Genomic DNA, 25,796 nt, shown 5'->3' with positions numbered 1-25,796 from the left:
CAAGTGGTAAGATTCGTAATATTTAAGTAAGTAGAATTGAAATTTGATCTTGTATGTATTAAGGTTTCATGAAGCCTTTTGATATTAATACTATCTACTTGCAACCATGCCTGACTTCCTTTACTTTCATGATTGAGTGGTTTAAGTCACTCAGATACTTTCAGATCTAGCTACTTTCAGATGTTTAGCTAAAAGGCTTTCCAAATTTTAATTAACTCCTCTCTTGCTTTTTACTTAGTTTTAGGCAATCTTTTATTTCTGAAGGGGTGAAAAATGGAAAATCACATAATAAGAATCAAGAAAAATGTCCTTTAACATTTTGTTTTGAAAGTATCTCATCAAATTATACTTTTAGATATATTCATATTTTGTTAATATTTAGAAAGGAATACTGTCTTTCTAAAAGTTGCTGTATAATATTAGAGCATTTTTATACTTAGCTAATTACTTTCTTTACATATTTCATTCTGAAAATATTTGTCCATATGGCTTCCTATATTAAAAAAACAAATTGAACTCATTTGTAAACTATACAATCAGTGAAATGTCCTGTCATCTTGACCTAACAATTTGGTGGCCAAAATTATTTTTGAAATGGAAATTTTTTCATTTTTTATTGTGAAAAAACACATAAAGTAATATTTGTCATCTTAAGCATTTTTTTCATCTTAAACATTTTTAAGCAGATAGTTCATTAGTATTAAGTATGCTCACAGTGTTGTAAAACAGCTCTCTAGAACTTCGTGCCCATTAAACCCCTCCCTTTTCCAAAACCCTTCTCTCCGGCCCTTCATTACCGCCATGTGAATTTGCCTATCTACTTTTAATTATTTCCTAGAAGGAGAATCATATTGTACTTGCCTTTTTGGCTCCCACTTTGGTTCACAGCCTTCTCGATTAGCATAATGTCCACTTAGCATAATGTCCTCAGTGTTCATCCAGGTGGTAGCATGTGTCAGGATTTCCTTCCTTTCTAAGGCTGAAAAATTCCATTGTATGTATACTCCACATTTTGTTCATCCATTCTTTTATCACTGGACATTTGGGTTGCTTCACCTCTTGGCTGTCATGAAAAGAGCTGCTATCAACACGAGTGTACAAATATCTCTTCAAGACCCTACTTTCAGTTCTTTTCTCTGTGGACCCAGAGGTGGGGACGGCTGGATCATGTAGTTATATTTTTGTGATTTTCTTTTAATATTGAAAAGTCTTTAATTTCAGAGGTTACAGCCCCCCCCCCCCGTGCTGTATAGTTTTCTGTTAAAGGTACATTTTCTCAGGAATGTACTCTAATAGAAGGTAACGTAAGGTATCAGTCCCAACCTCATACAGCTCAGAATATATGTGCTTGTTTGTTTCTGAGTCTTCAGCATTTTACCATGAATGGAATTCATCACCGTGGATATTATTAACAAATTACCTGCTGCCACAGAAGAGTGCCAGTTTGGTGGCCAGTGAATAATTTAGGTGTCAGCTGGTGTGGTAAGATTGTATTACTTAGAGAGATCTAATATGTTAAACTTTGACATTGAAAAGAACAAACATTTCTTTTGTGGGAAAACACTGAATTATAAAAAAATTTTTTGAATATATTGATATAAAAGCCAGTGTACTAAATTAAAAATTATTTGGTTTAATTTTTTTAAATTATAAAAATAATGGATTGTTGCTAACAGAAAAAATTCAGTAATCGAGAAGGCTGTGAACCAAAGTGGGAGCCAAATTTTGCTCCTTAATGTTGTGTTTCTGTATTACAGTTTTTATAATATATTTTATCCTTTAAGCAGTCCTGTATGGATGCCATTTTGTTTTCTGGTAATGACACAGGAAACTTTGTTGTATGTGCTGGGACACTTGTTAGGTACATTTCCACAACATTTCTAGAAGATTTGTTGGGTCAAAGGGTATGTTACATTTTGCTGATGGGCGCTGCCAAATTTTCTTCCAGAAACAGAAACATACTACTTTAGTTTATAATCTCACCAGTAGTTTGTGAAAAATGCCTCCTCTTCCCCAAATTCTTGTCATTACAAGGATATTTCTGGTCTTTCAAATTATTGGGTTAAATAGACAAAACCAAAATTAAGTTTTAATTTTTTTTTATCACCTGCACTACATGAAAATAAGTTTTCTGTCATAATATTATAATGGTAGATACCCTTTTATGTGGGCAATGAAAATATAAAAAAGAACGTTTCATATAGTAATAACATTTATTGGCTGCTTAGTACCAGCCACTGTGCTAGAAACTTTTCTTAAATACCCCTCACCCCTACAACAACCATGACAAGTGGTGATACTTACTACATTTTACAAAGAGGGAATTTGAGATTGTCAGGCAACTTGGTTAACACAGCTAAGAAGTGGCAGAGCTGTGATTTGAACTCGGTTCTGCCTCTCCACTTTACCATGCTCCTTTTCCAGGGATTTTCCCTCATATTCCTGAAACTTCTCTCTTGAAGGACACTGGTGACATGTTTTTAGTCACCAAATTTGATTTTTTTTTTTTAAGTCCACATCTGGCTGTACCTCTGTCATTCAATGTTAGTGCTTTATTTTACTGAAACTTTCTTTGTTGATTCCTAAACACTGCACCCTCTGATTCTTCTTTCCCTTCTCTGACACACTCTCTTGTTCGTTTTTTCACCTTTAAAATGAATACATTCTCCTGGGTTCAGTCTACCACTTTTTCATTCAAAATATCCCCCTCCTGGAGATCTTACTCTCTTCTATGACTTCAGTTTGTTTAATATGGTAAGGTTTCAGATACCTTCCTGAAGGTAGAAGGTAGATACCTACCTTTCAGTCAGGTAGGCACCTGACTCCCCTTTGAACGCCTAATTTTTGTTTTTAGTTCTTTCCTTGGACAGTCTAACTCATGTTCAAAGATTCATCTTTCTCCCAAAGTCTTCTCATCTTCTCATATTACCAACGCAAGATAAGAACCATTTTCCCTGTTACTCAGTGTTGGAAACTGAGTTTTTTGGTTTGCTTTTCGTTCCCTGCTCAATATCTAGTCATTGTGTGACCAAATCCTATTGATTTTACTTCTGAAATGTCCTCGCATGTAAATTTTGCCACACTTCACGTGCCATGTTCTGGTCTGGACTTCTGTGCTAGATTAGAAAGTAGTTTTTTAACCTGTAGTCTCTGCCTTTGCAGTTAATCCTGCATTGGAACTGTGTTATGGATTTGTTTAAGAGATGACAAAAGTGCACAGAGACGTGTACTTGAAGATTCTTTTTTTTTTTTTTTTTACTACTTAGCTCTTTCTTACCCCCTAGTTCCTAATATAAGTGTGTACTGATGAGCAATGTCACAAACTGATGACCTCTCAGAAACCTAATTGCAGTGGCAATAAGATTATGATTTGCCTTTGGCCTTGAAATAGTGCTATACAACTGGAAAAGCTGACAGAGTAATCAAAGAAGTGATTCAAATACTTTAAAAATGTATGCTTAGGAAGCATTTGGTAACTTTTCAGTAGGTTTTCTAGTACACACTTTGATAATACAAGGGCTATATCTCTTTCCTGTATCAGAAGTCTCTTATTGTCCATGCTCTTCTGTGGTATGGAGCTGTTTCATACTGTAACAGAATGCTCCCTTGCATTGTAAATGTATACTTTCCCCCTCTTTCCTTCCTCAAAGCTAAATTAATGATCACCAGTTCTAAAAATAAAATAGTTGTGTTAAAGATATTGTGATATGGAAGCAAATAATTTTAGAGCTGGAAACATTTACATAGACATTTAGTCTAACTTATAGAAGAGGCAACTGAAATCCAGTATACCTAAATGAGAATTGGTATATCAGCATTTATAAGAAACTCTTAATTTTTACATGGATTAATATAAGTATATTTGATTTTTAGTAATAGCAAAGTAATAATAAAATTATTCTTTGGGGCGCTTGGATGGTTTAGTCAGTTTAGTGACCAACTCTTAATTTGGGCACAGGTCATGATCCAAGGGTCATGGGATCAAGCCACATTTCGGACTCTGCACTGAGTTTGGAACTTGTTTGAGATTCCTTCCCCCTCTCTCCTGCTTGTTCTGTGCTCTCTAAAATTAAAAAACAAAACAAAACAAAAAACAACTTTAAATCTAAGGATATAGATTCTTTGTAAATGGTAAAAGGTAATTGTAGAATTTGGCAATCAGTGAAATCAATCCAATCAATTGGTAAAAGTCCCCTGAAAAGAGGAAAACTTTTATTTATTTATTTATTTATTTATTTATTTATTTATTAATGTTTTTGATTTATTTTTGAGACAGAGAGAGAGAGAGCATGAGCGGGGGAGGGGGAGAGAGAGAGAGAGAGAGAGAGAGAGAGAGAGAGAGAGAGAGAGAGACAAAGAATTGGAAGCAGGCTCTAGGCTCTGAGCTGTCAGCACAAGGCCCCATGTGGGGCTCGAACCCATGAACGTGAGATCATGACCTGAGCTGAAGTGGGAGGCTTAGCCAACTGAGCCACCCAGGCGTCCTGGAAACCTTTTAAAAACAAAATACTTTTAGAAGTGTTTAGAAGGAATAAACTCATTGAGAGAATTTTTATTTGAGTAATATGGTGGGGAACTATGTAACATGAAAGTATATGTGTGAATCTTTTAAAGGTTTTGTTTGCTCTGAATTGCTTCTCATTAACATGTGACTCCTCCAGGAGAATGTCACTGAATTGGTAACAAGCCTTTATGTACTATAGTATTTTTGATATGATGGTGTTCCCTTTTAGGGCTTACAAGAAAACCTTAGACTTTTCCGTGATTTATATGAGGCACTTAATATAAAATAGTTTCAAAGAAGGATAGAATTTAAAAGAAAACAGTATATTTAATGTCTGTTGGTGCTAAATAATGCCAAATAGCAAATTATGCTGCTGTATTTATTCACAGGTTCATAATTCCAGTTCTGCAATTTAATATGTCAACTAGAGCAAATTGTTTAACTTTTCTGAGCCTCAGTTTACTCATCTGTAAAATAATGATGCTAATAGCTACCTCAAAGGTTCTTGTGAAGGTTAAACTCCACAATGCATATAAAGCACTTAATATAGTCTTGGGAGATTGTGTACACACTGTAAGTAGAAGCTGTTAAAAATAAGAGTGTGTGATGTAAAGGAAACTTACACAATGGTACCAGGATGGTAGGGAGTCTCCCAGTTTTTCCGAGGTGGCCTGCACTGTGGGTATGTCCTGTGTTATTCTTCAGAGCAGAACCACTGAAAGCTTACGTGAAATAATTGATTTGTGTTAATAATGGCTAATCTGTCATTTTTTGTTAAACTGTTTTTATTAAAGTAGAAGATGGTATAAAGTGTATAAATTTATATTTATCGTTTTATAATTGCAATGTCAACTAACCCTTTTAACCACCACCCAAGTCAAGATTATTGACTATTTGGATGTTCTATTTTGTGAAGTTTGTTTTGCTTGATTTTCTATTTGCTTGACTTTATCATTCTTTTTTTTTTTTTTTTTTGCTTTAAAAAAATGTTTATTTATTTGGAGAGAGAGACAGTGGGGGAGGAGCAGAGAGAGAGGAAGAGCGAGGATCCCAAGCAGGTTCTGTGTAGAGCCCAATGTGGAACTCAACTTACGAACTGTGAGATCATGATCTGAGCTGAAGGCTCAACCAGCTGATCTGCCCAGGCACCCCTTATTCATGGTTTTTAAAGTATATATTCTCAGTATGAAATCTTTTGGAGAAATGTCTTCCATTCTGTGGTTTTCTTTTTCTCTTTCTTAGAGCTGACTTAGCATGGACTAATTTAATGTATGATCTTATTTTAATATATACTTGGTCCTTGAACAACACGGTTTGAAGTGTCTGGGTCCACTTATGTGGATTTTTTGTTTGACAAACATGGTACAGTACTGTAAATGTATTTTCTCTTCCTTATGATTTTTAAAAAATATTTTACCCCGTTTGTGCTCTGTCTCTGTCTCTCAATAATAAATACATATTTTTAAAAACATTCTATTTTTGAATAATCTCTGAGCTTCGGCTCAGGTCATGATCTCATGTTTTGTGGGTTCGAGCCCCGCATCGGGCTCTGTGCTGACAGCTGAGCTAGCCTGCTTCGGATTCTGTGTCTCCCTCTTTCTCTGACCCTCCCCTGCTCATGCTCTGTCTCTCTCTGTCTCTCAAAAAAAATAAATAAAAAACATTAAAAAAAACTTAAAAAAGAAAAACAATTAAAAAAAAAAAGAGTTGCATGCTCTACCAACTGAGCCAGCTAGGCGCCCCATGTTCCTTATGATTTTCTTAATAACGTTTTTATTTTTCTCTAGCTTACTTTATTAGGAGAATATACTGCGTGCGTGTGTGTGTGTGTGTGTGTGTGTGTGTGTATGTATGATATATATATGTATATATATATGTATATTTATGAGCTATATTATCCTTAAGGCTTTTGATGAGCAGCAGACTGTTACTTGTTAAGTTCTTGGGAAATCAAAGTTATTTTGACTGCATGGGGGTTGGTGCCCCAAACTCCTCTGTATTGTTTTATTTTTCAAAATTCTCCTTTAGATTAATACCATTTTTATCCTATTTAAGAGATTTTACCTTCATATTTAGTTAGATCTCCCATTACTCTGGAATTGATTTTTGTGTGTGGTATGAGATAGTGGCTAAGGTACATTTCCCCCCACATGGATATCCCTTAAACTGCGCACCATTTATTATTCTACTGCATAGTAGTGACAGCTTTGTCATAAACCAGGTGTGGGTTTATATGTGTGGGTCTGTTTTGGACTCTGTCCTTATTTTGTCTATTGTTGCACCAGTACCGCAGTATAGTTACCATAACTGATAGTCCTCTTGCTTGTTCTTCAAAGTCTTGTTTCTGCTCCTTTGCATTTCTAGATGAATTTTAGGAATATGTGAGTTAGGCAACAAATATTTTAATTTTTGAAGTATATTTTTCCCAGGTATGTTTGGGAGTTATTTTCTTAAAGCACTTTATTTTTTTTTTAATGTTTTAAATTTATTTTTGTGAGAGAGAGAGAGAGAGAGAAAGAGCCAGAGAGCAAGCAGGGGAGGGGCAGAGAGAGGGAAAGAGAGAATCCAAAGCAGGCTCCAGACTCTAAGCTGTCAGCATAGGGCCTCATGCGGGATTTGAACTCATGAACTGTGAGATCATGACCTGAGCCGAAGTCAGACACTTAACCGACTGAGCCACCAGGCACCCCCTTAAAGCACGTTAAAGATGTTAATTCTGTTACATTTTGGCTTTCATTATTTCCATAGAAAATTGGCTCTTTTAAGGATAATGTGTCCTTTTTTCCCCCCTCTGTGGCTGCATTTAAGGTTTTTTTCTTTGGTTTAAACAGTTGACTCTGGTGTGTGTGTGTGTGTGTGTTAAATTCTCCTTGGTTTATGTTGAAATCCTGTCCTTAATATTTTAATGTGAAACTTTTCAAACTTAAAAGTAGCTTGAAATGTTTGGATAGTGAACATGCATATACCTCATTACCTGGACTCTACAATTATCATTTTGCTACATTGTCTTTATCATAGGTATTTTTCTACTCATTTATGATTTCATCTTTATTTTATAAGGTAATTCAAAGTAAGTTGTAGACATTAATACACTGTTCAACTTAACACTTAAGCATGTCAATCATAAAATAGCTCAATATTTATGGTTCTTTTTTAAAATTTATTTTGTGGGGGAGGGGCAGCGAGGGAGGGTCCCAAGCACGCTCAAGGTGGTCATTGCAGAGCCCGACATGGGGCTCAATCCATAACTGTTATTTTAAAGTAAATACAGTAATAATTTCAGTATAGTCCCTAGCTATAAGGGGCACCTGGATAGCTCAGTCAGTTAAGTGTCCGACTTTGGCTCAGGTCATGATCTCACGGTTCGTGAGTTTGAGCCCCGGGTTGGGCTCTGTGCTGACAGCTCAGCTTCAGAATCTGTCTCCCTCTCTCTCGGCTTACATTCTGTCTCTCTTTGTCTCTCAAAAATGAATAAGTGTTCAAAAAAATTTTTTTTAATATAATTTCACTGGCTATATAACTCTGAGGCTTCTACTGATTATTTTTCTCCTTTCTTTACATTTGATTTTATTTCATGTTTGGCTGGTAACTTTTTGTTTGCTTGCTTGTTTCTTTACTATTCGATCTTGGGTATGAAAAATTCTTGAGCTGTGCTGTTCAATATGGTAGCTCTAATCACTCATAGCTATTTAGGCTGAACTTTAAATTAATTAAATTAAATTCAAAAATTCTTTTTTTCAGTCACATTAGCCACACCGCAAGTGCTCAGCAGCTATATGTGACTAGTAGAGATAGACAATGATCCTGTCATTGTGGAAAGGTCTGTTGGGCAGTGCTATGTTAGTAATTCTGGATGATAAGATCTTCCTCCAGAGATCTTTTTTATTCTGGAAACCAGGTAGAGTAGGTAGCTCATGTTATTCTAAGCGAGGCTTGTCTAGTTCAGTTTGCTCTTGTTCCTAGGATATAGCCCTTTATGGTTTCATTTGAAAAGCCTGGAATATCCACCATGGCCCCTCTTCCTTAGCTGGTTCTGAATTTCAGTTTTTGTTTGCCCAGTTCAGTAGAATCGCTGTAGGCTACATTTAGGCCACTATTTCCTGTTCAGCCTCTATGTCTGACTGTAAATTGGTGACGACTTCAAGGAAATATAAGGCCAACTTTAATAATAAGTTTTGTCTTTGCTCTGGGATTTTTGTTCACTCAGGTCCTAGCTGTCTTGTTTGCTCTCTGATGACTTAACACTTTTTTTTTTTTTTAACAGTAGACTTTATTTCTTAGAGCTGTTTTAGGTTCACAGCAAAATCGAGTAGAAAATACAGAGTTCTCATACCCCTTAGTACAACCTCTCCCATTGTGACTCTTCAGCCACCTTTGTTTTTTTTCATTTCTTTTCAAAGTTTGTTTGTTTGTTTTTTTGTTTAGAGAGCATGTGCAAGTGCAAGCTGGGGAGGGGCAGGGGTTGCCCCAAGCAGGCAACCTCCATAGTGTTTGATCCCATGAACCAGGAGATTATGACCTGAGCTGAATCAGGAGTCAGAAGCTTAACCCACTGAGCCACCTAGGCGCCCTAAATTTGTTACAGTTGAAGAACCTACCCATTACTGTCACCCAAAAGCCTCTGACACAGTTGTTTTGTATGTGTGTTTTATCCAGTTTTTGTAGTTGGTCTTGCTGGAGATATTAATCTGATTGATAGTAGCTAACTAGTACCCTTCTGTTTTCTTTTATTAGGTGGAATATAATTCAGTATATTTGAAACCTTCTTACTGAGTTCTGGCAATTCTTTGGAATGGTTATTTGTTGGGATATATGGTTCTGGTCAGAAGTATGTAGAGGAAAATATGTATGTATGGGTGTTTCATATTTTCACATCCTCTTAAATTCTATTTTTCTAGGTACAGAAGTTGCTCAATGTAGTTGGCCATTTTGTAGGTTATCAAATATCTGAGAATTGAATTGGAAATGTATATTAAAATGGAATGTATATCGGGGAAGCATTGTGTTTAATTGAATATTTTGTGTTCATTGCATACATCTTTAAGAAGTGACTTCTGTTTATAAAATACTCTGCCAGGGGCTGTATAAAGTATAAAACTGAGTGAGAGGCAGCTCCTGATAATTAAGGATCTTATATTCTTCTTAATAGAGAAGATAAAACACATGCATAAATATTAACCATACTGCTTATAGAAGGCACATTTTATTTTTTACAAGATTTATTGGTTAAACCCAAGTTCTGTTTTGGCACCACCATTTATTGACCCTGTGACTTTGGGGAAATCACTCAAGCCGTCAAATTCAGATGCTTTTGGGGGGAAGGGATATTATGTGCCAAGTACATGATTTTATTATAATAATCTGGAAAGGCAAGTATATCCCTTATTTGCAAATGAATGAGTTGAGGTGGCAATAGTATTTATAATATGCCTAAGGTCTAGAGTTTTATAAGTAACTACCAGAGCTGGGATTTGAATTCTGTTCTGTTCCTCCAAAGTTTATAATTATTTGATTATACCAGCACGTAACAATCTATCCTAAGAAGTATCAATAAATATTCCTTAAAAAACTGATGGTAGTAATATGTTTTTAAATATATGCTTCCCCCCGCCCCCCATGTATGCTTTTAAAGATTAAGTACAAGATAGCATCACTCCTGTGGTATTCCTGCTGAAAATAGAGAAAAACCTTGTGAGGAAACATGAAATAAACACAAATTGAGGGACCTTCTAGAAAATACCTGGTCTGTAGTCTTCAAAAATGACAGTGCCATGAAAACCACAAAATATTGAGGAGCTATTTCAGATAAATGAAACCTAAAGAGACATGGGTCTGGGGTTTATTTAGTTTTAAACATTTGTTTCGATATAAAGGAAGGCATTCTTGGGATAGTTGGCAAAATCTCAACAGTAGTATTGTATTAATATTAATTTTCTGATTTTGAAAAATATACTGTGGCAATGTAAGAGATTGTCCTTGTTTTTATGATGTACACACTGAATTAAGTATTTAGGGATAAAGGGTTATAGTTCTGCAATTTAACTCTCAGATGATTCAGGAAAATTATATTTGTGTGTGTATATAAAAGAAAGGATAATATAAATGTGGCAAAATGTTAACATTTGGGGAATCTGGTTGAATAATTCTTTGTATTATTTTGCAACTTTTCTATGGGTACAGTATGTCAACATCCAAGGGAAAAAAGTATGAGAAAATAGTAATATTCCGCAGTCCACCCCTTATCCAGGATTTTGCTTTTCACAGTTTTTGTGGTACAGAAACTGACTTCTGTCAAACAATGCATCACAATGCCTGCCTCATTCACCTCATTTTATCTTATCACATAGGCATTTTATCATCTCACTTCATCACAAGAAGGGTGAGTCTAGTATAGTAAGATATTTATTTACTTAAAAGAGACAGAGACAAGAGACACAGAATCTGAGCAGGCTCCAGGCTCTGAGTTGTCAGCACAGAGCCCGACGTGGGGCTCGAACCCACGAATGTGAGATATGACCAGAGCCAAAGTAGGAGTCTTAACCGACTGAGCCACCCAGGTGTCTCTAGTATAGTTAGATATTTAGAGAGAGAAAGAGGGGCGCCTGGGTGGCTCAGTTGGTTAAGTGTCCGGCTCTGGCTCAGGTCATGATCTCATGGTTCATGAGTTCGAGCTCCTACTTGGGCTTTGTGCTGACTGCTAGCTCAGAGCCTGGGGCCTGCTTCGGATTCTGTATCTCCCCCTCTCTCTGACCCTCCCCTGCTCATGCTGCCTCTCTCTGTCTTTCAACAAACAAAAAAAAATGAGACTACATTGACATGACTATTGTTAGAATTATCCTATTTTATTGTTAGTTGTTGTTAATCTCTTAATCTTGTACTATGTTCAGTTTGTAAATTAACCTTTATCATAGGTATGTATGTATAGGAAAAACTGTGTGTGTGTGTGTGTGTGTGTGTGTGTGTGTGTGTGTGTTTGTGTATGGGTTTGGTACTATCCATAGTTTCAGGCATCCACTGAGGGTCTTAGAACATAACCCCTCTGGGAAAGAGGGAGCTATTTTATTTCCCTATTAAGATCATGGACCTATAAGAAATGATAATGCTCCAGAGTGCCACCAGATTATGTAAAATCACTTGATGAATCAATGCCTGATCTTCTACCTGCTTTTTATGCATAGGTATATAGTCCTGTGGTTAAATAATGCATGTGTAATAGTGCGTAAAATAAAGATGATTTATCTGCGTGGTGTTGAGCTTGGACTGTCAGCTCAGACTGCATAGGTTGTTTACAGGCTCTACCATCCACAGAGACCTTGAAAAGTTGCTTCTGTGCTTCAGTTTCTTTATCTCTAGAATGGGATAGTATAGTACCTTCCCCCCAGAGGATTTTGATAGGATTTAATGAGATAATGAGCGTAAAACATTTAGCACAGTATTTGACTCTTCTTAACAGTTCATAAACATTTTTGTTATTTTCATTAATTACTTTAAGTTATAACATTGAATCATTTATTGCAATTATGTGGGGTTTTTTTGTTGTCTTATTTAGTTTAAATGCAACTTATAGATTATGAGCTTCTGTTGACAGCTACATAAATTATAATTGTGAATACATCTCATAGTTATATTTAGGAAACCCTGGATTGTTTGGTTCTTTTCTCCTAATCACTTGTAGAATGGGTATAACAACATTTATTTTATTACCTCCTAGAATAAAATAATTGAACAGGCTGTAAAATACAAATGCAATACAAATGTAAGATATTAATATAGTTTGTATATATATTAGTTACACATTGATTTTTTTTTACATCAAGTAGTATATAACCAAACTTATAAAGAGCAGACACATTCAACTCAGTTATGTTTTTCCTTTATTATTTACAGATACTTTCATATTCCCGTACCAATTCAGCCCCTTTACTTCTTTCTCTTGAGATGCTACTAACAATTTTTCTCAGTCTTCTCTTTCATATCATGAGAATATTTGGTGGTCTTGCAACTGTTCTTGGTAGATAAAACATGAAAGAAGTAGTGCTGTCTATAAGTGGAATATGTTTCTGACCCCTATTTCTACAAAATATTAGCTGTTGATCAATCATGGATGTTCAGATTATTGATGTATCCCTCTTTTTGGACTTTAGGCTCTAAGCCATACATTTGGCACGTTGGTGCTGAGTATTAAATCTTTGCCAACTCCTATTTTCTACTTCACAGGTTTAACATTTAATAGATTTTGGAATTATTTATCATTATTGCTGTTCTTTGTACTTGGTGCTTTGATCTGGATCATTGTCCTGCATACTTAAAAGATTAAGTGGCCTTGCAATAAGGATATTTTTAATTGTGATATTTTTAGCCTACGACTTAAGCTACATTTGAATGGCTATCTATTCTAAGAGTGTGCATTTTTATTGCATTTCAACATGTTATTGAATAGCTGCAATTACAGTCATAGAAACAGTCTATGTGAACATCCAGTATTCTGTAGGAATGTTACTGCCTCTGTGAACACATTTCTTATTATACTAAAAATGTTTATAACTTAGAAAAATATTTGTAAAAGTGGTTGATTGTCTCTCTTGAAATTTATTTGCCTTTTCTCAGAATGTTGAGGTTATGTTGGTTATTTTTAAAAAGCTCCATACTGGGGGGGCCTGGGTGGCTCAGTTGGCTAAGTGTCCAGCTCTCAATTTCAGTTCAGGTCATGATCTCACAGTTGTGAGATCGAGCCCTGTGCTGAGCTCTGTGCTGAGAATGCTTGGAATTCTCTTTGTTTCCCTCTTTCTCTCTCTGCCCCACTCACTTATACGTGTGCACATGTGTACTATCTCTCTTAAACAAACTTTTTCAATTTTAAACTCCATAACGCGGAATATTGAAACAGGTGAGATCAAACTGGAGATTAACTCATTGTATATTTTAATAGTCATCCTTCTGTTAATGTTCCTGTTGTAGAAATGTTCCTTGATATCTTCAGAAATTTTCGTAGTGTTTTTGATTTGGAAAGATTGTTAGAGTTCCTCCAGTGCTCCCTTTTGTGCTTAGAAGAGTCTCCTCCACCGTCTTTCTGCAGTGAGAGTCTCTGTGATGCACCTTCAGTGTCCTTTGTCTCCAGAGGCCGCTTATTCCTATCTCAAAAAATCACTGGAAGACTATTCCTTATAGCAAAGGGAAATAAAATTCACTTAACACTGAGTATGTGGTCTAATTTAATGGTGATAATATTAGAAGAAAACATGAAGTTTCTATGAAGTTCAGGTGACTGACAATTTTTTTAACATTATTTTTTTTTTATATTATGAGATACTTCTTGTAGAAACAAATATTGTGGAAATGTATACTTTTCCCCTCTTCCTTGCCAGGTTGATTCTGTAGAGTTAATTACTGATAAAACTTGAGTTTGTTCCTTTTCTAGGTTGGCTGTCCTTGTATAAATGCACGTTTCCTGGTGCCTGCATTTTATAACCACTTTAGGTCCTTGCTGTCTTTTTTGCTAGGTAGAGGGGTTTGACATGTAAGAATTTATTGAGTGTGTGATGTTAAATTGGTACTTATGAGTATAGTTGGTCAGATCCACTGTTGAGCTCATTTCCTAATTGTTTCTGTAAAAGGATATTACCGTCATCTTTGGGAACATGGTATCTGCCAAAGCAAGAACCTTATTTTAACTAAGATGTATCTAGCAGATGACTGTGTATTTAATGTGAAAGATTATTTATGGTTCCGATGAGTAAATGCTTAAAGATCAGGGAAAGGAGTAAAATGTCAACTAAGTTCTTTTACATAAGTGTATTTATATTTCACATTTCCTTGTTAGTCTTAAAATCAAAGATGATATGTTTAAAGAGAAAAGAACACTTTTAATGATAAGTATAGCATCCAAGTGGGAGAACTTCCAGTTAGACAAAAGTGTGATAGTTTCAGTAATCCTAGGAATTATTTATTTTAAAGTATAGGAGTTAAAGGTGTAGATTTTAAGTCATCAAACCTCGCTTTGAATCCCAGCTGACCCTTAGGCCAGATACTTATCCTTGTATCTGTTTCTTTACCTATTATAAGGATTAGCATAGCTATCAAAATTTTTAGTACTTAAAAAACCGCTTAGAGCATTGCCTGTTTCATAGCCATTATGTAACTGATGTTATTGCTGTTATATATTTCCTAAAGGATTTATACAGAGTGGAAAGTTGGTTTAAAAAATGGCAGGAAAAAAAAATTTTTTTTTAAAAATTGTCCTAGGGACCCCTGATGGCTCAGTAGGTTAAGAGTCCTGACTTCAGCTCAGGTTATGATCTCATGGTTCGTGGGTCCAGGCCCCCCATCGGGCTCTGTACTGATGGTGCAGAGCCTGGTTGGGATTCTCTCTCTCCCTCTCTCTGCCTTTTCTTCCACTCATGCTCGATCTCTCTCTCTCTCTCTCTCAAATAAGTAAACTTTAAAAAAAATTGTCCTGGGGCGCCTGGCTGGCTAAGCCAGTGGAGCATGTGACTCTTAATCTTGAGGTAGTGAGTTTGAACCCCACTTTGGCTATAGAGCTAACTTTAAAATTTTTTAAATAAAAATTAAAAAAAATTATCTTAGAAAAGGGCCAGTTAATCAAAAAAAGGCACATAACATGTTTTCTCATGTTATGGAACTGTTAGAGAACATATCAGTTAGTGTTTTCCAATTCTGTGGAAAATAAAACTGGAGCATTGCTAATTGCATTGCTAAAATGACCTTGGTGTTAATTTCCAGGTCTTCTTTTTGACTTTCTTGTGTTTCTTTCAGTCATAAGATTTAATAGTTTGAGGTTGTATGGTTTAGAGAAAGTCTTTTTGAATCAGGCATTTGAATTCTTTAGTTCTATCATTTTCTGGGTAACTTGGGGTTTGTATTAGTTATCTGTTGCCGTGTAGCAACAGCAAACTTAGTTGCTTCAAAAACAATGATATATTATTTCTCATGATTCTGTGGGCTGGCTGTACTCAACTGAGGACTTTTTCTGTTTTACATGGAACATTTTGTTTACCAGCATTTTTTATCTTGGAGCAGAAGAACAGTGGAGAAATCTGTCTTTTTAGAATACTTCTTTAAATGAGGTAATGCATTAAAAGTTATTTCCATGATGCTTGACCCATTGTTAAAGCCCAGTAAATGGTGTTTTGTTGTAGTTTTTGTTTTTGGTTTTTATGTAGTAAAGAACAGTTTAGTTGTCCCAGTTACAGTGTGGCTGGCATGTAAAAGTCTCTTGGTTGATACTCGTTTGGTTTATGTATTTGATTTCACAGAAATATTCTTAGCATTTTCAATTTAGTGACTGTATGCTACTAGAGCTCCCTTTGGTAGATCAGTTCATTGAGAAATAATGACTGAGTGCCTACTATGTGCCATGCAGTTTTCTCAATGCTGGGAATATAGCTTTGAGAGAATTAACGTTCCTGCCATTGGGTTGCTTGGCTAGCTGAGATGGTAGAGCATGCCATGCTTGATCTCAGGGTCGTAAGTTTGAGCCCTATGTTGGGTATTGAGATTACTTAAAAAAAAAAAAAAGTTCCTGGCCTCATGGAACTTCTGTACTAGTGGGGGAGGGAAAAATAGATCATACACAAACTATAGAGAACTATAAAGCAGGATAGAGGAAGAAAGGTAAGTTTATGTGTTGGTAAATTGGTCAGGGAAGGGTTCTCTAATTAAGTGATCTTTGAGCAGAAACACAAAGATCACTTTGTGTGATAGTAGGTAAAGAGATTACGTCCTACTATTCCCTCTGCCTGGAGCCTTTGTCCTAGATAAGTGTAAAGATTTTGAAGCAGAAACTCTGATTAGAAAAGGTAAGGAGGCCATTGTGGCTGGATCAGAGCAAGCAAGTGGTATAGTGATGGAAGTATTAGATGTAGCTAAGGGCTGAATCATGTATAACTTTGTATGGCCACTGTAAGGAATTGACTTGCTGAGATGGGAAGCTGTTGGAGGGTTTTGAAGAGAAGAATGATGTGGTCTGACTTGTGTTTTAAATGTTGCTGCTAAGTTGAGAATAGGTGGTAGAGGACAGGGGCAGAAGCAAGAACAATTAGGAAGCTTTTGGAGTAATCCAGATGAGAGATGATGATGGCTTGAATTAGGATGGTGGTAGAAAAGGTGGAGCAAAATGGTCAAATTCTGGATCTGTTTTGAATATGGAATCAGTGGGATCTGATGATAAACATGGAAAGTGAGAGAAGGAGAAAGGTCAAATTTGATTCTCCCAGATTATGAACCTGAGAAACTAGGATAGAGTTGTCATTTCCTGAGATGGGAAAGGTTGGGAAGGAGAGGTTTGGGGGGAATTAGAAGTTCTTTTTGAACGTGTTTAGTTTGAGATCTCTAATAGACACTCAAGAAGAGATATTTAGTGGACAATTGAATACATAGGTCTGGAGATAGAGAGGTCTGGGTTGGAGAGAGACATTTGAGAGTGTTAAGAATAGAGGTGATATTTAAAACTCTGAGATTAGATGAGATCACCTAAGGGAAGTGAATGTCTCTAGAGAAGATGGACATCCAAGGACCGAGCCTGATACTCCAGAATTTAAAGGTTGTGGACATGAGATGGAACTAGAAATCTGAGAAGGGAGTGCTAGTGAGGTAAGGGGGAGAACAAAGAGTGGTGTTCTAGAAGACCACATGCAGACAATGTTTAAAGTAGGAGGACATAAGCAGCAAGTCCTGTAAGTTGACGTTATGGCCGTGCAGTGGCTGATGGTGGCCTTGACAAGAGCTGTTTTGGTGGAATGGTGGGGTGATGAAAGCCTGATGAGAGTAAGTTAAATACAGGGGCAGAATTGGAGGCAGCTTTTCTAAATAGTGCTTTTAAAAGGACGCATATAAAGGGGTAAATTAACAGGGGTGATGACTGATGGAGAGTATATTAAGAGGATGGTTCTGGGGAGAGAGGGAGAAAGAAAAAGAGATGAGAAGGATGGGTGAAGAGAGAGAGTGGGGAATTGGTGGAGTGACATACTTCAGTAAGTGAGCCTGGATGCCTTAGATAGAAGCACTGACAGATGCAAGTGGGCTAGTAGATGTGGTGATGAGAAGGTGGAACTTTCTTTCAAGTTCTGTCTATTTTTTTTCAGTTAAGTAGGATGCAAGGACAACAGTCCGGAATGAGGATGGAGAGGAGGTGGTGGCTTGAGAAGAGAGGAGGTGTGAATTTGGACAGTGGGAGTATGAATAACTTATGGGAATGTATATACTGTTTTACATTTTACACACATCCTTTTATTGGTAAGAGCATAAGATTAGTCCTTTAGATAATCTTCAGAGAATATAGGGTTGGTAGAACCGCATCTTTAAAAATGAAAATATGGGGGCGCCTGGGTGGCTCAGTCAGGTGAGAGTCCGACTTCAGTTCAGGTCATGATCTCACTGCTCATGGGTTCGAGCCCTGCGCCAGGCTCTGTGCTGACAGCTCAGAGCTCAGAGCCTGGAGCCTGCTTCACATTCTGTGTCTCCCCCCCCCCCCCCCCTGCTCTTTTCCCCACTCGTGCACTCTCTCTCTCCCCCCAAAAAAAAAAGGCTCAGGTAAATTACGTGCTATTGGAGGGAGAGCTAATTGCCTACTCTTGAGTGTTTAAAATATAGCTCTCTTTACTTGGTTTTTATTGTTTGAAGTCAGCAGTTCCTTACCATTCTCCAAAATTTGTCTTTCTAGCGCTTTTGTGCATAGATTCTCCATTTTTTTGTACCACGTTTGTATAAAGTTCTCATGAAACTTACTGAAGGGAATTGCACCATGATCCATGTTCTTTTAAAATGGATTGCCAGTATATGGTCAAGAGGTCATTTAGTGCCCTAGAGGTTTGGCAAAGGGATAGCACAAGATTAAGTCAATCGTGAAGACTGCTGCATCTGATAAAGTAGAAAAATCAGTAGTTCCTTCAACACTCTTTTCCCTTTTGGATTTCTATTCCATCAAAGGCATTTTCTTCCTGTATTGGCTAGTTCTATCTGAAGCAGCACTTCTCATTGGTCTGTAGCCTTTATGCTCTGACCTTCAGCACTGGAGTATTCTTGCTCTGCAGCATTGGGAGCTGATATATGGCCTCTCTTGGTTAACAACTTATTTTTCATAATAGCCAAAAAAGGTGGAAAATTTTTAAATGTCCATCACTTGATGAGTGGATAAGTAAATCTGGTATATCCACGTAATAGTCTTCAGAGTAAAAGTAAGTGAAGTACTGACACATGTTACGACCTTGAAATCATGCAAGTGAAAGAAGCCAGTCACAAAAGATTATGTTAGAGGACTCTATTTGTATGAAATGTCCAGAATAGGCAGGTCTAAAGAGACCGAAAGTAGATTTGTGGTGGCCTCGGGATGGAGGAGTTTGGGAGGAATAGGGAATAAATGCTAATGGATACAGGATTTCTTTCTGGGATGATGAAAATGTTCTAAAGTTGATTGTGGTGATGGTTACACAATTCCTTAAATACATAAAAACCATTGAATCATACCATATCTTAATAAAACTGTTACCCTAAAAAATGCACCTTCTACCTCAGGAAGACACTGTTCTCATTTTAGTATTTTTATCTGTATTGAATTTACCATTTATTTACCTTTTCCAAGTTTGTGCTGCATTTCTCTATATCTTTTTATCTAGCTTTTAGATAAATACTTGTGTAGAAGTAGCAGTAAGAGGAGCCTGGATGACTGTACCTTTCAGTCTCATTGAGTGATGTTACCATCAGCTTCTGGCCCTTAGCTTGTCATTTTAGAAATTATTTAATTAGTGTTCTGGATGACCAGAACAAGGTCGTTCTGTCACTAGACCCACCAGAATCTGAAGTATATCAGTATTATGCTAATTTATTTTAATGAGAAGTGAAGCTCTTAGGCAGACTAGCTATTTACATTTGCCTAACCATTATATTCTTTATATGTAGAAAAGAAAACTTACTCTCTATATGTTAGGAATATGATAAACATTTTCTGGATGGCCATGAAATCATCATATGAGTTCATAGTTTAATGGTGTTTGCAGTGATGACCCAAGGTATCTGTCTCTGTTATAAGAATGTAACTGTTTCTAGAGCTGGGTATACTCAGATACCCCCCCCCCCTTTTTTTTTAAAGAGGGCTGGTTTTGTCTGCCAGTAATTGAATTTTCAGCTTACAAAAGTAAATAAAGATGAAGTAAAGCAAATAAAATGTTCCATTAATAGTCATCTACTTTTCTGAATGACAGTATTTCACTATGTTCTTATTCGATGCATCTGCTGCCAACATTCTCTTCTACTCTGGCAGTAGTCCCCAGAGTTCAGTTTACATAGTTAACATTTTCGGTTTTCAGCCTTTCCACTTTACCCTACATTTTATATTAGTATTTCAAGGTTTTAGAAAAGTAGAAAGAATTTATTCCTTAAAAATTTTTTTTTAATGTTTATTTATTTTTGAGAGAGAGACAGAGAGAGTTGAGCCAGCATGAGTGGGAAAGGGGTAGAGAAAGAAGAAGACACAGAATCCAAAGCAGGCTCCAGGATCTGAGCTGTCAGCACAGAGTCCCAACACGGGACTTGAACTCACCAATGGTGAGATCATGACCTGAGTGGACACCCAACCAACTGAGCCACCCAGGTGCCCCAGAAAGAATTTATTCTTAGTGAATGTTGATAAATTAGATTAAAACACATGACAAGAAAAATAATAAAAGAGAAACATTGCATTTTAGGTATACTTTGTTACTATATGACCTAATTATTTTAGTTTGTGGGTTGGACATTTCTAATTGTGAATTATTATTTTTAGAATAGTAAACAAGAGGTTTAGTTATACTCTCCATTCAGTAGACATGTTTAATATATATGCCTTGCCTGGTCTCCAGAAGTACAAATTATATTTGTTTTCCTGTTAATTCCTTATTACTGCCACATTATAACAGCTTAGAAGGGAGTTAGGGTAGATGAAAAAAGGAGTGGAAGAATTTCCTTTAGGAGGAGAATAGAAAATTTGAGTGGTCCACAAATTAGAATTCCTGTTATGATCATTTTTATACAAAAGTATAGTTAGCCCAGAGGAAGAATTTGAGAGCCAGTTAAGAAATAACCAGAAGACTAAGCTTTATTCATTACTGACAGATGGATATATGGTTTTTTCATGCATAATTTAATTAAAACATTTTAAAAAAATATTTATTTATAAGGGGAGGAGGGGCAGAGAGAGCGGGAAACACAGAATCCAAAGTAGGCTCCAGGCTGTCAACGCAGAGCCTGACACTGGGCTCGAACTCACTAACTGTGAGATCAAGACCTGAGCCAAAGTCAGTCACTTACCTGACTAAGCCACCAAGGTACCCTGCATAATTTACTGTTTAAAGTTTAATGTATTATAAGACTGGGTGGTAGAACTCTGCAGTTTCATCTAGATTGTAAAGGCTTTTAAGGTATTGCTTCCCAGCCTTTTACATTGATCCACATAGAAAATGATACTATTTTAAGGCATGCTAGGGTAGACTGGAGAGAATTTGGACACATTTGAATGGGACTTGGTGAGGAAATTTGTTGTGTTTTCTTTATATATATGTATTTGAAAATAAAATAACAAACATTTTTGGGAAGAGAATTATGGCAGCCATGGAATTGTGTCACTCAGATTCTGCTTTAAGAGAACCTCCTATGGGGAGCACCATTGACTGAAAGCATCCAGCTGGTGCATTTTCAGTAATTCATCTGGGTTGTTCCTAGCCAGTGACCAAACATAGTAGGGGTACTAGAGCTGGACTATTCTTGCTTGGTGGGGAGCTCTTCTCGCAGTAATTTTTTGTTTCGGGACTCTGCATTGTCCCAGCCAAGACTTTCTCCTAACAGTGCTGCAGTGGTACGTTCTTTCCATCCAGCTCTCCCTTGCCTCTCTCATTTCCCAGGTGTCAGGACTGCTCTCTTCACCTACTCCTGCCTCCTCTCCCTTGCTTCCCCCGAGAAATTTCTTGTACATCCAATCTGTCAGAAGACTGTAAATACACAATTTGTGTAAAACTTCAGTTAAAATTCTTTTTTAAATTTTTTATTTTTTTAGAGAGGGAGAGTGAGAAGGGGAGAGACAGAAAGAGAGAGAGAGAGAAAGAGAAAGAGAGAGAGAAAGAGAGAATCCCAAGCGGGTTTCATGGTCAGTGCAGAGCCCAACATGGGGCTTTGTCCCACAACCCTGGGTTCATGACCTGAGCTGAAACCAAGAGTCAGATGCTTAACCTACTGAGCCACCCAGGTGCCCCTCATTCATATTTTAAAATGAGAAATTTGAGTTTGCTTCCATGAGTATAACTTTTGTATCTCAAGTTTTATCCTTAAAGTGACTTTATGCAGTTCCTGGTCAAGATTTTGAAAAGATATCTCCACATTTCTTGTCACCATCAATCACAAATTTGGCTCATTCATTAAATGGTAGCAAACAGCAGAAGGAATCCATTGCTCTTTGTCTAATTGACAAATTCCTTTCTTACTGATATTAACAGGTATCAAATGATTTTAGTCCTCTTTAAGTTATATATCCTAAGTACTATCATTCTGTTAACTTTTCTTTCATTGCCGAATGCGATGTTGAAGTTTCCAGTAGCCAATTTCTTTTTTTTTCTCTTTTTTTTCTTTCTTTCTTTCTTTTTTTTTTTTTTTTTTTGATACAGAGAGAGACAGAGCATGAGAGGGGGAGGGGCAGAGAGAGAAGGAGACACAGAACCGAAAGCAGGCTCCAGGCTCTGAGCTAGCGGTCTGCATAGAGCCTGATGCGGGGCTCGAACCCACGAACGTGAGATCTGACCTGAGCCGAAGCCAGAGGCTTAACTGACTGAGCCACCCAGGCGCCCCACCAGTAGCCAATTTCAAATCCCATTCCTTTTTCATAGTAAATATTTCAAAATAATTCTAAAACTCTTACATGGCTATAGCTCTGTTAGTCTTAATAATTCTTCAGAATTCTAATTGGTACATGATTAAGCATCACTAGTGAATCCCTTTTTACTCTTGAAACTGACTTTTAGCTTTTAATCTTTTTTTTTGTTTTGTTTTTTTGTTAAAAAGTTTTTATTAAATATTTTTATTTATTTTGAGACAGAGCATGAGCAGGGGAGGGGCAGAGAGAGAGAGAGAGAGAGAGGGAGGGAGGGAGGGAGGGAGGGAGACCCAGACCCAGACCCAGAATCGGAAGCAGGCTCCAGGCTCTGAGCTGTCAGCACAGAGCCCGATGCAGGGCTGGAACCCACGAACATGAGATCATGACCTGAGCCGAAGTCAGAGGCTTAGCCGACTAAGCCACCCAGGCGCCCCTGCTTTTAATTTTTTTTAGTACATACTCTTTATTAACTCTTGTGGCCATTTCTCTTTCTTTCTGGCTAGGCTTCTATTCCTCAGGGCTCTCAGTTCAAACTCACATTTCAGTCTGATCCTTTCCTTTGTGTGACCCAACCTGTATAGGAATGACTTATTTGAGAAGTGTTTACTGAGTTGCATATTCTTTGTTAGGTTCTTTGTATATCATAATGAACAAAAAAGGGTAAGATCTTCTCTGTCTTCTTTTGTACAATACTGTGAATATTTAAGATTGATAACGTAGTGCAACTTGTTTTTTCCCTTCTTTCTAAACAATTTAGCATTTGGTTATATCTGAATATAAGTCACATGTGTACATCTACACAAATCCTCTGTTTTGTCAAAAGAATGAAAGTATTTTATAACTATGTTCTAAAGATCTTTCATGCCTCAGTTTTTAATAAATGCTTGTGGATTAAGAGTCTGTTGAACCTAGGGCGCCTGGGTGGCTCAGTCGGTTAAGGATCCGGCTTTGGCTCAGGTCATGATCTCACAGTTCGTGGGTTTGAGCCCCGCGTTGGGCTCTGTGCTGACCGTTAGCTCAGAGCCTGGAGCCTGCTTCAGATTCTGTGTCTCCCTCTCTCTCTGACCCTCCCTTGCTCGTGCTGTCTCTCTGTGTCTCAAAAATAAATTAAAAAAAAAAGTCTATTGAACCTTAAGTGTTAATTACAGCAGAGATGTCCAGGAGCAGAAGAGTCACTGGACAGATTCTAAATCAATGGAGAAGGCAGGTTGCATATTATCCCTTGAACTTACTCTGATCAGAAGAGCTGTAGGGAGAAGATGAAACAGTCTTCCCATTGGTTCATCTACTTGAGCCTCAGGCTTTGGTTCTCAATTTTGGCCATGTGATACTTGATTCACAAGTCTCTCCCAGTCTCCTCCCCTCCCCACATTGAGTTTCTGATTTAATTGGTATGGAATGTGGCCAGGACCAAGTGATTGTAATGTGCAGCCAAGATGGAGAACCACTGCCTTAGGAGATAATGACAATCAGTAGTCTCAGTTAAAGAAATTAGCAGAGCGACACCTGGGTGGCTCAGTCAGTTAAGTTGCAGGCTTCCCCTCACGTCATGATCTCATGGTTCATGGGTTTGAGCTCCGTGTCGGGCTCTGTGCTGACAGCTAGCTCAGAGCCTGGAGCCTGTCTTAGGATTCTGTGTCTCCCTCTCTCTCAGACCCTCCCCTGAATGCACTGTCTCTGTCTCTCAAGAATAAATAAAAAACATTAAAGAATAATAATTAAAGAAATTAACAGAAGCTTTATTTTGTCTCACTGTATATTTTGTCTAACTTATTTTGTCTAACTATATATCATATGTATGTTGAGAGGACCTGGGAACAGTGCCATCCTGGTACTATGAGGACCCATAGCTCATTAGCAGAGTTTTGACTGGTCAAGTCTGGGAAAATCAGAGTATCAAAGTAGATAATTACAGTAATGGATTATAATCCACTGAATAAAATAGGGTTCCATTAACTCAGAGTCACATAGGCAAATAAATGAATAAGTTGAAAATTTGATAAGGAAAGGATTATATATACAGCCTCAAACCGAAATCCTGCAAAATATTTAACTACAAAGGGAAAAGGAGCAACAAACTAAGTGAACATTATTAGTACTGGAACAAATCAAAATTGTCAACCGACAGCACATAATGAGAAAAAAACATCACTTCTCTAATACTCCTCCCAACAATTTATAACCTGGATCTAATTATGAGGAAACATCAGGCAAAACTGAGAGACAGTCGATAAATAACTGGCCTGTAATATCTTATGCCAAGGTCATAGAAACCAAGGAAATACCCGAACTATTCTGAAAGAGAGTTACTACAACTAAATGCAATGCATGGTTCTGAATTGGATCCTTTCGCCATGAAGCGTATTCATTATTAGTATGATTGGCCAGACTTGGAGTATGGGGCTTAGACAGTAGAGATGTATCAGTGTGCATTTTCTGATTTTGATGATTGTATTGTGGTTACGTGGGAGAATATCCTTGTTTGTAGGAAATACAAGTATAGAGTTATTTGGCAAATTACTCTCAAACGGTTCAGGAAAAATCCCACCCATTGTGTTGTTCTTACAACTTCTCGGTAAGTTTGAGACTGTTTAGGGTAACTGTGATAGTATGACTCGTGTGGGAGTTACATACCTGTGTATGAAGCCTCTCAGAATGTTAATTTTATCATGGCAAGTCATGTGAAGTAGCACATAATTTATCTGGGCATGATATTGTTCATGGAATACATTTTCCAAGTAATCAGAGCTTGTCAACTGCTAAAATGCGTTCTACCTGTTTTGATGTTCTTTATTTTCTGCCTCTTAAAATTGCACATAGTCTTGTCCTATTTGGATGACTCATGGTCCTGGTTTTGTGAATATTTATTACTGTGTTCTAAAATAATATCTAGGTCTAGATCCACTTTTAGCCTTTGGTGTTATTTTGCTCTTATCTTTCAGTGTCTGTTTTTCAGTTCTGTTGATGTCACAGTGCATGTATTTCATAGTTTTCCAGTTCTCTTTCTAGTATATTATTTCTAATTGGTTACAGTTGCACAGAGACAAGATTTATGCTTTTTTCCCTCTTTTTAATATGCTAATAAAATTCTCTATGAGGTTAAGTTATGGAGATTTTATCCTAGCAATGGTTGTACTCATTCTACCCTTTTAAGCTTAATGGCTAGGCTTCAAAGAGTTCTGAAAAGTGAAGAGTTACTATAAATAGGTGGTTTCTCTGTCATTTTATTATCTTTTCTTAGATTGTCAGATGAATTAAGAAAATTTGGGGGGGAAATCACTTTTTTTTCTTTTCAATTTCAGAGCTCCAGAGATTATATTGGGGTTGCCATTTTGTGAAGCCATAGACATGTGGTCATTGGGATGTGTGATTGCAGAATTATTCCTTGGATGGCCACTCTACCCAGGAGCCTTGGAGTATGATCAGGTAACAAAACTGTCA

General features: G+C 37.0%; 1 protein-coding gene across 8 annotated transcripts in view; it reads left to right on the top strand.

Annotated features, from left to right (window-relative positions):
- HIPK3 (homeodomain interacting protein kinase 3) overlaps positions 1–25,796 on the top strand; it is an 88,317-nt gene that overhangs the window by 39,093 nt on the left and 23,428 nt on the right. For all 8 annotated transcript variants that reach the window (XM_029956701.1, XM_029956702.1, XM_029956705.1 and 5 more), the window contains exon 3: positions 25,658–25,781. In XM_029956701.1, the coding sequence (XP_029812561.1) occupies positions 25,658–25,781 (124 nt within the window). The remainder of the gene's footprint in view (positions 1–25,657; positions 25,782–25,796) is intronic.

Source organism: Suricata suricatta, chromosome 11 (assembly GCF_006229205.1).
Source record: "Suricata suricatta isolate VVHF042 chromosome 11, meerkat_22Aug2017_6uvM2_HiC, whole genome shotgun sequence".
NCBI classification, from domain to species: Eukaryota; Metazoa; Chordata; class Mammalia; order Carnivora; family Herpestidae; genus Suricata; species Suricata suricatta.
The sequence above is the reverse complement of the archived record's forward strand: the minus strand, read 5'-3'. Positions and strand labels throughout refer to the sequence as shown.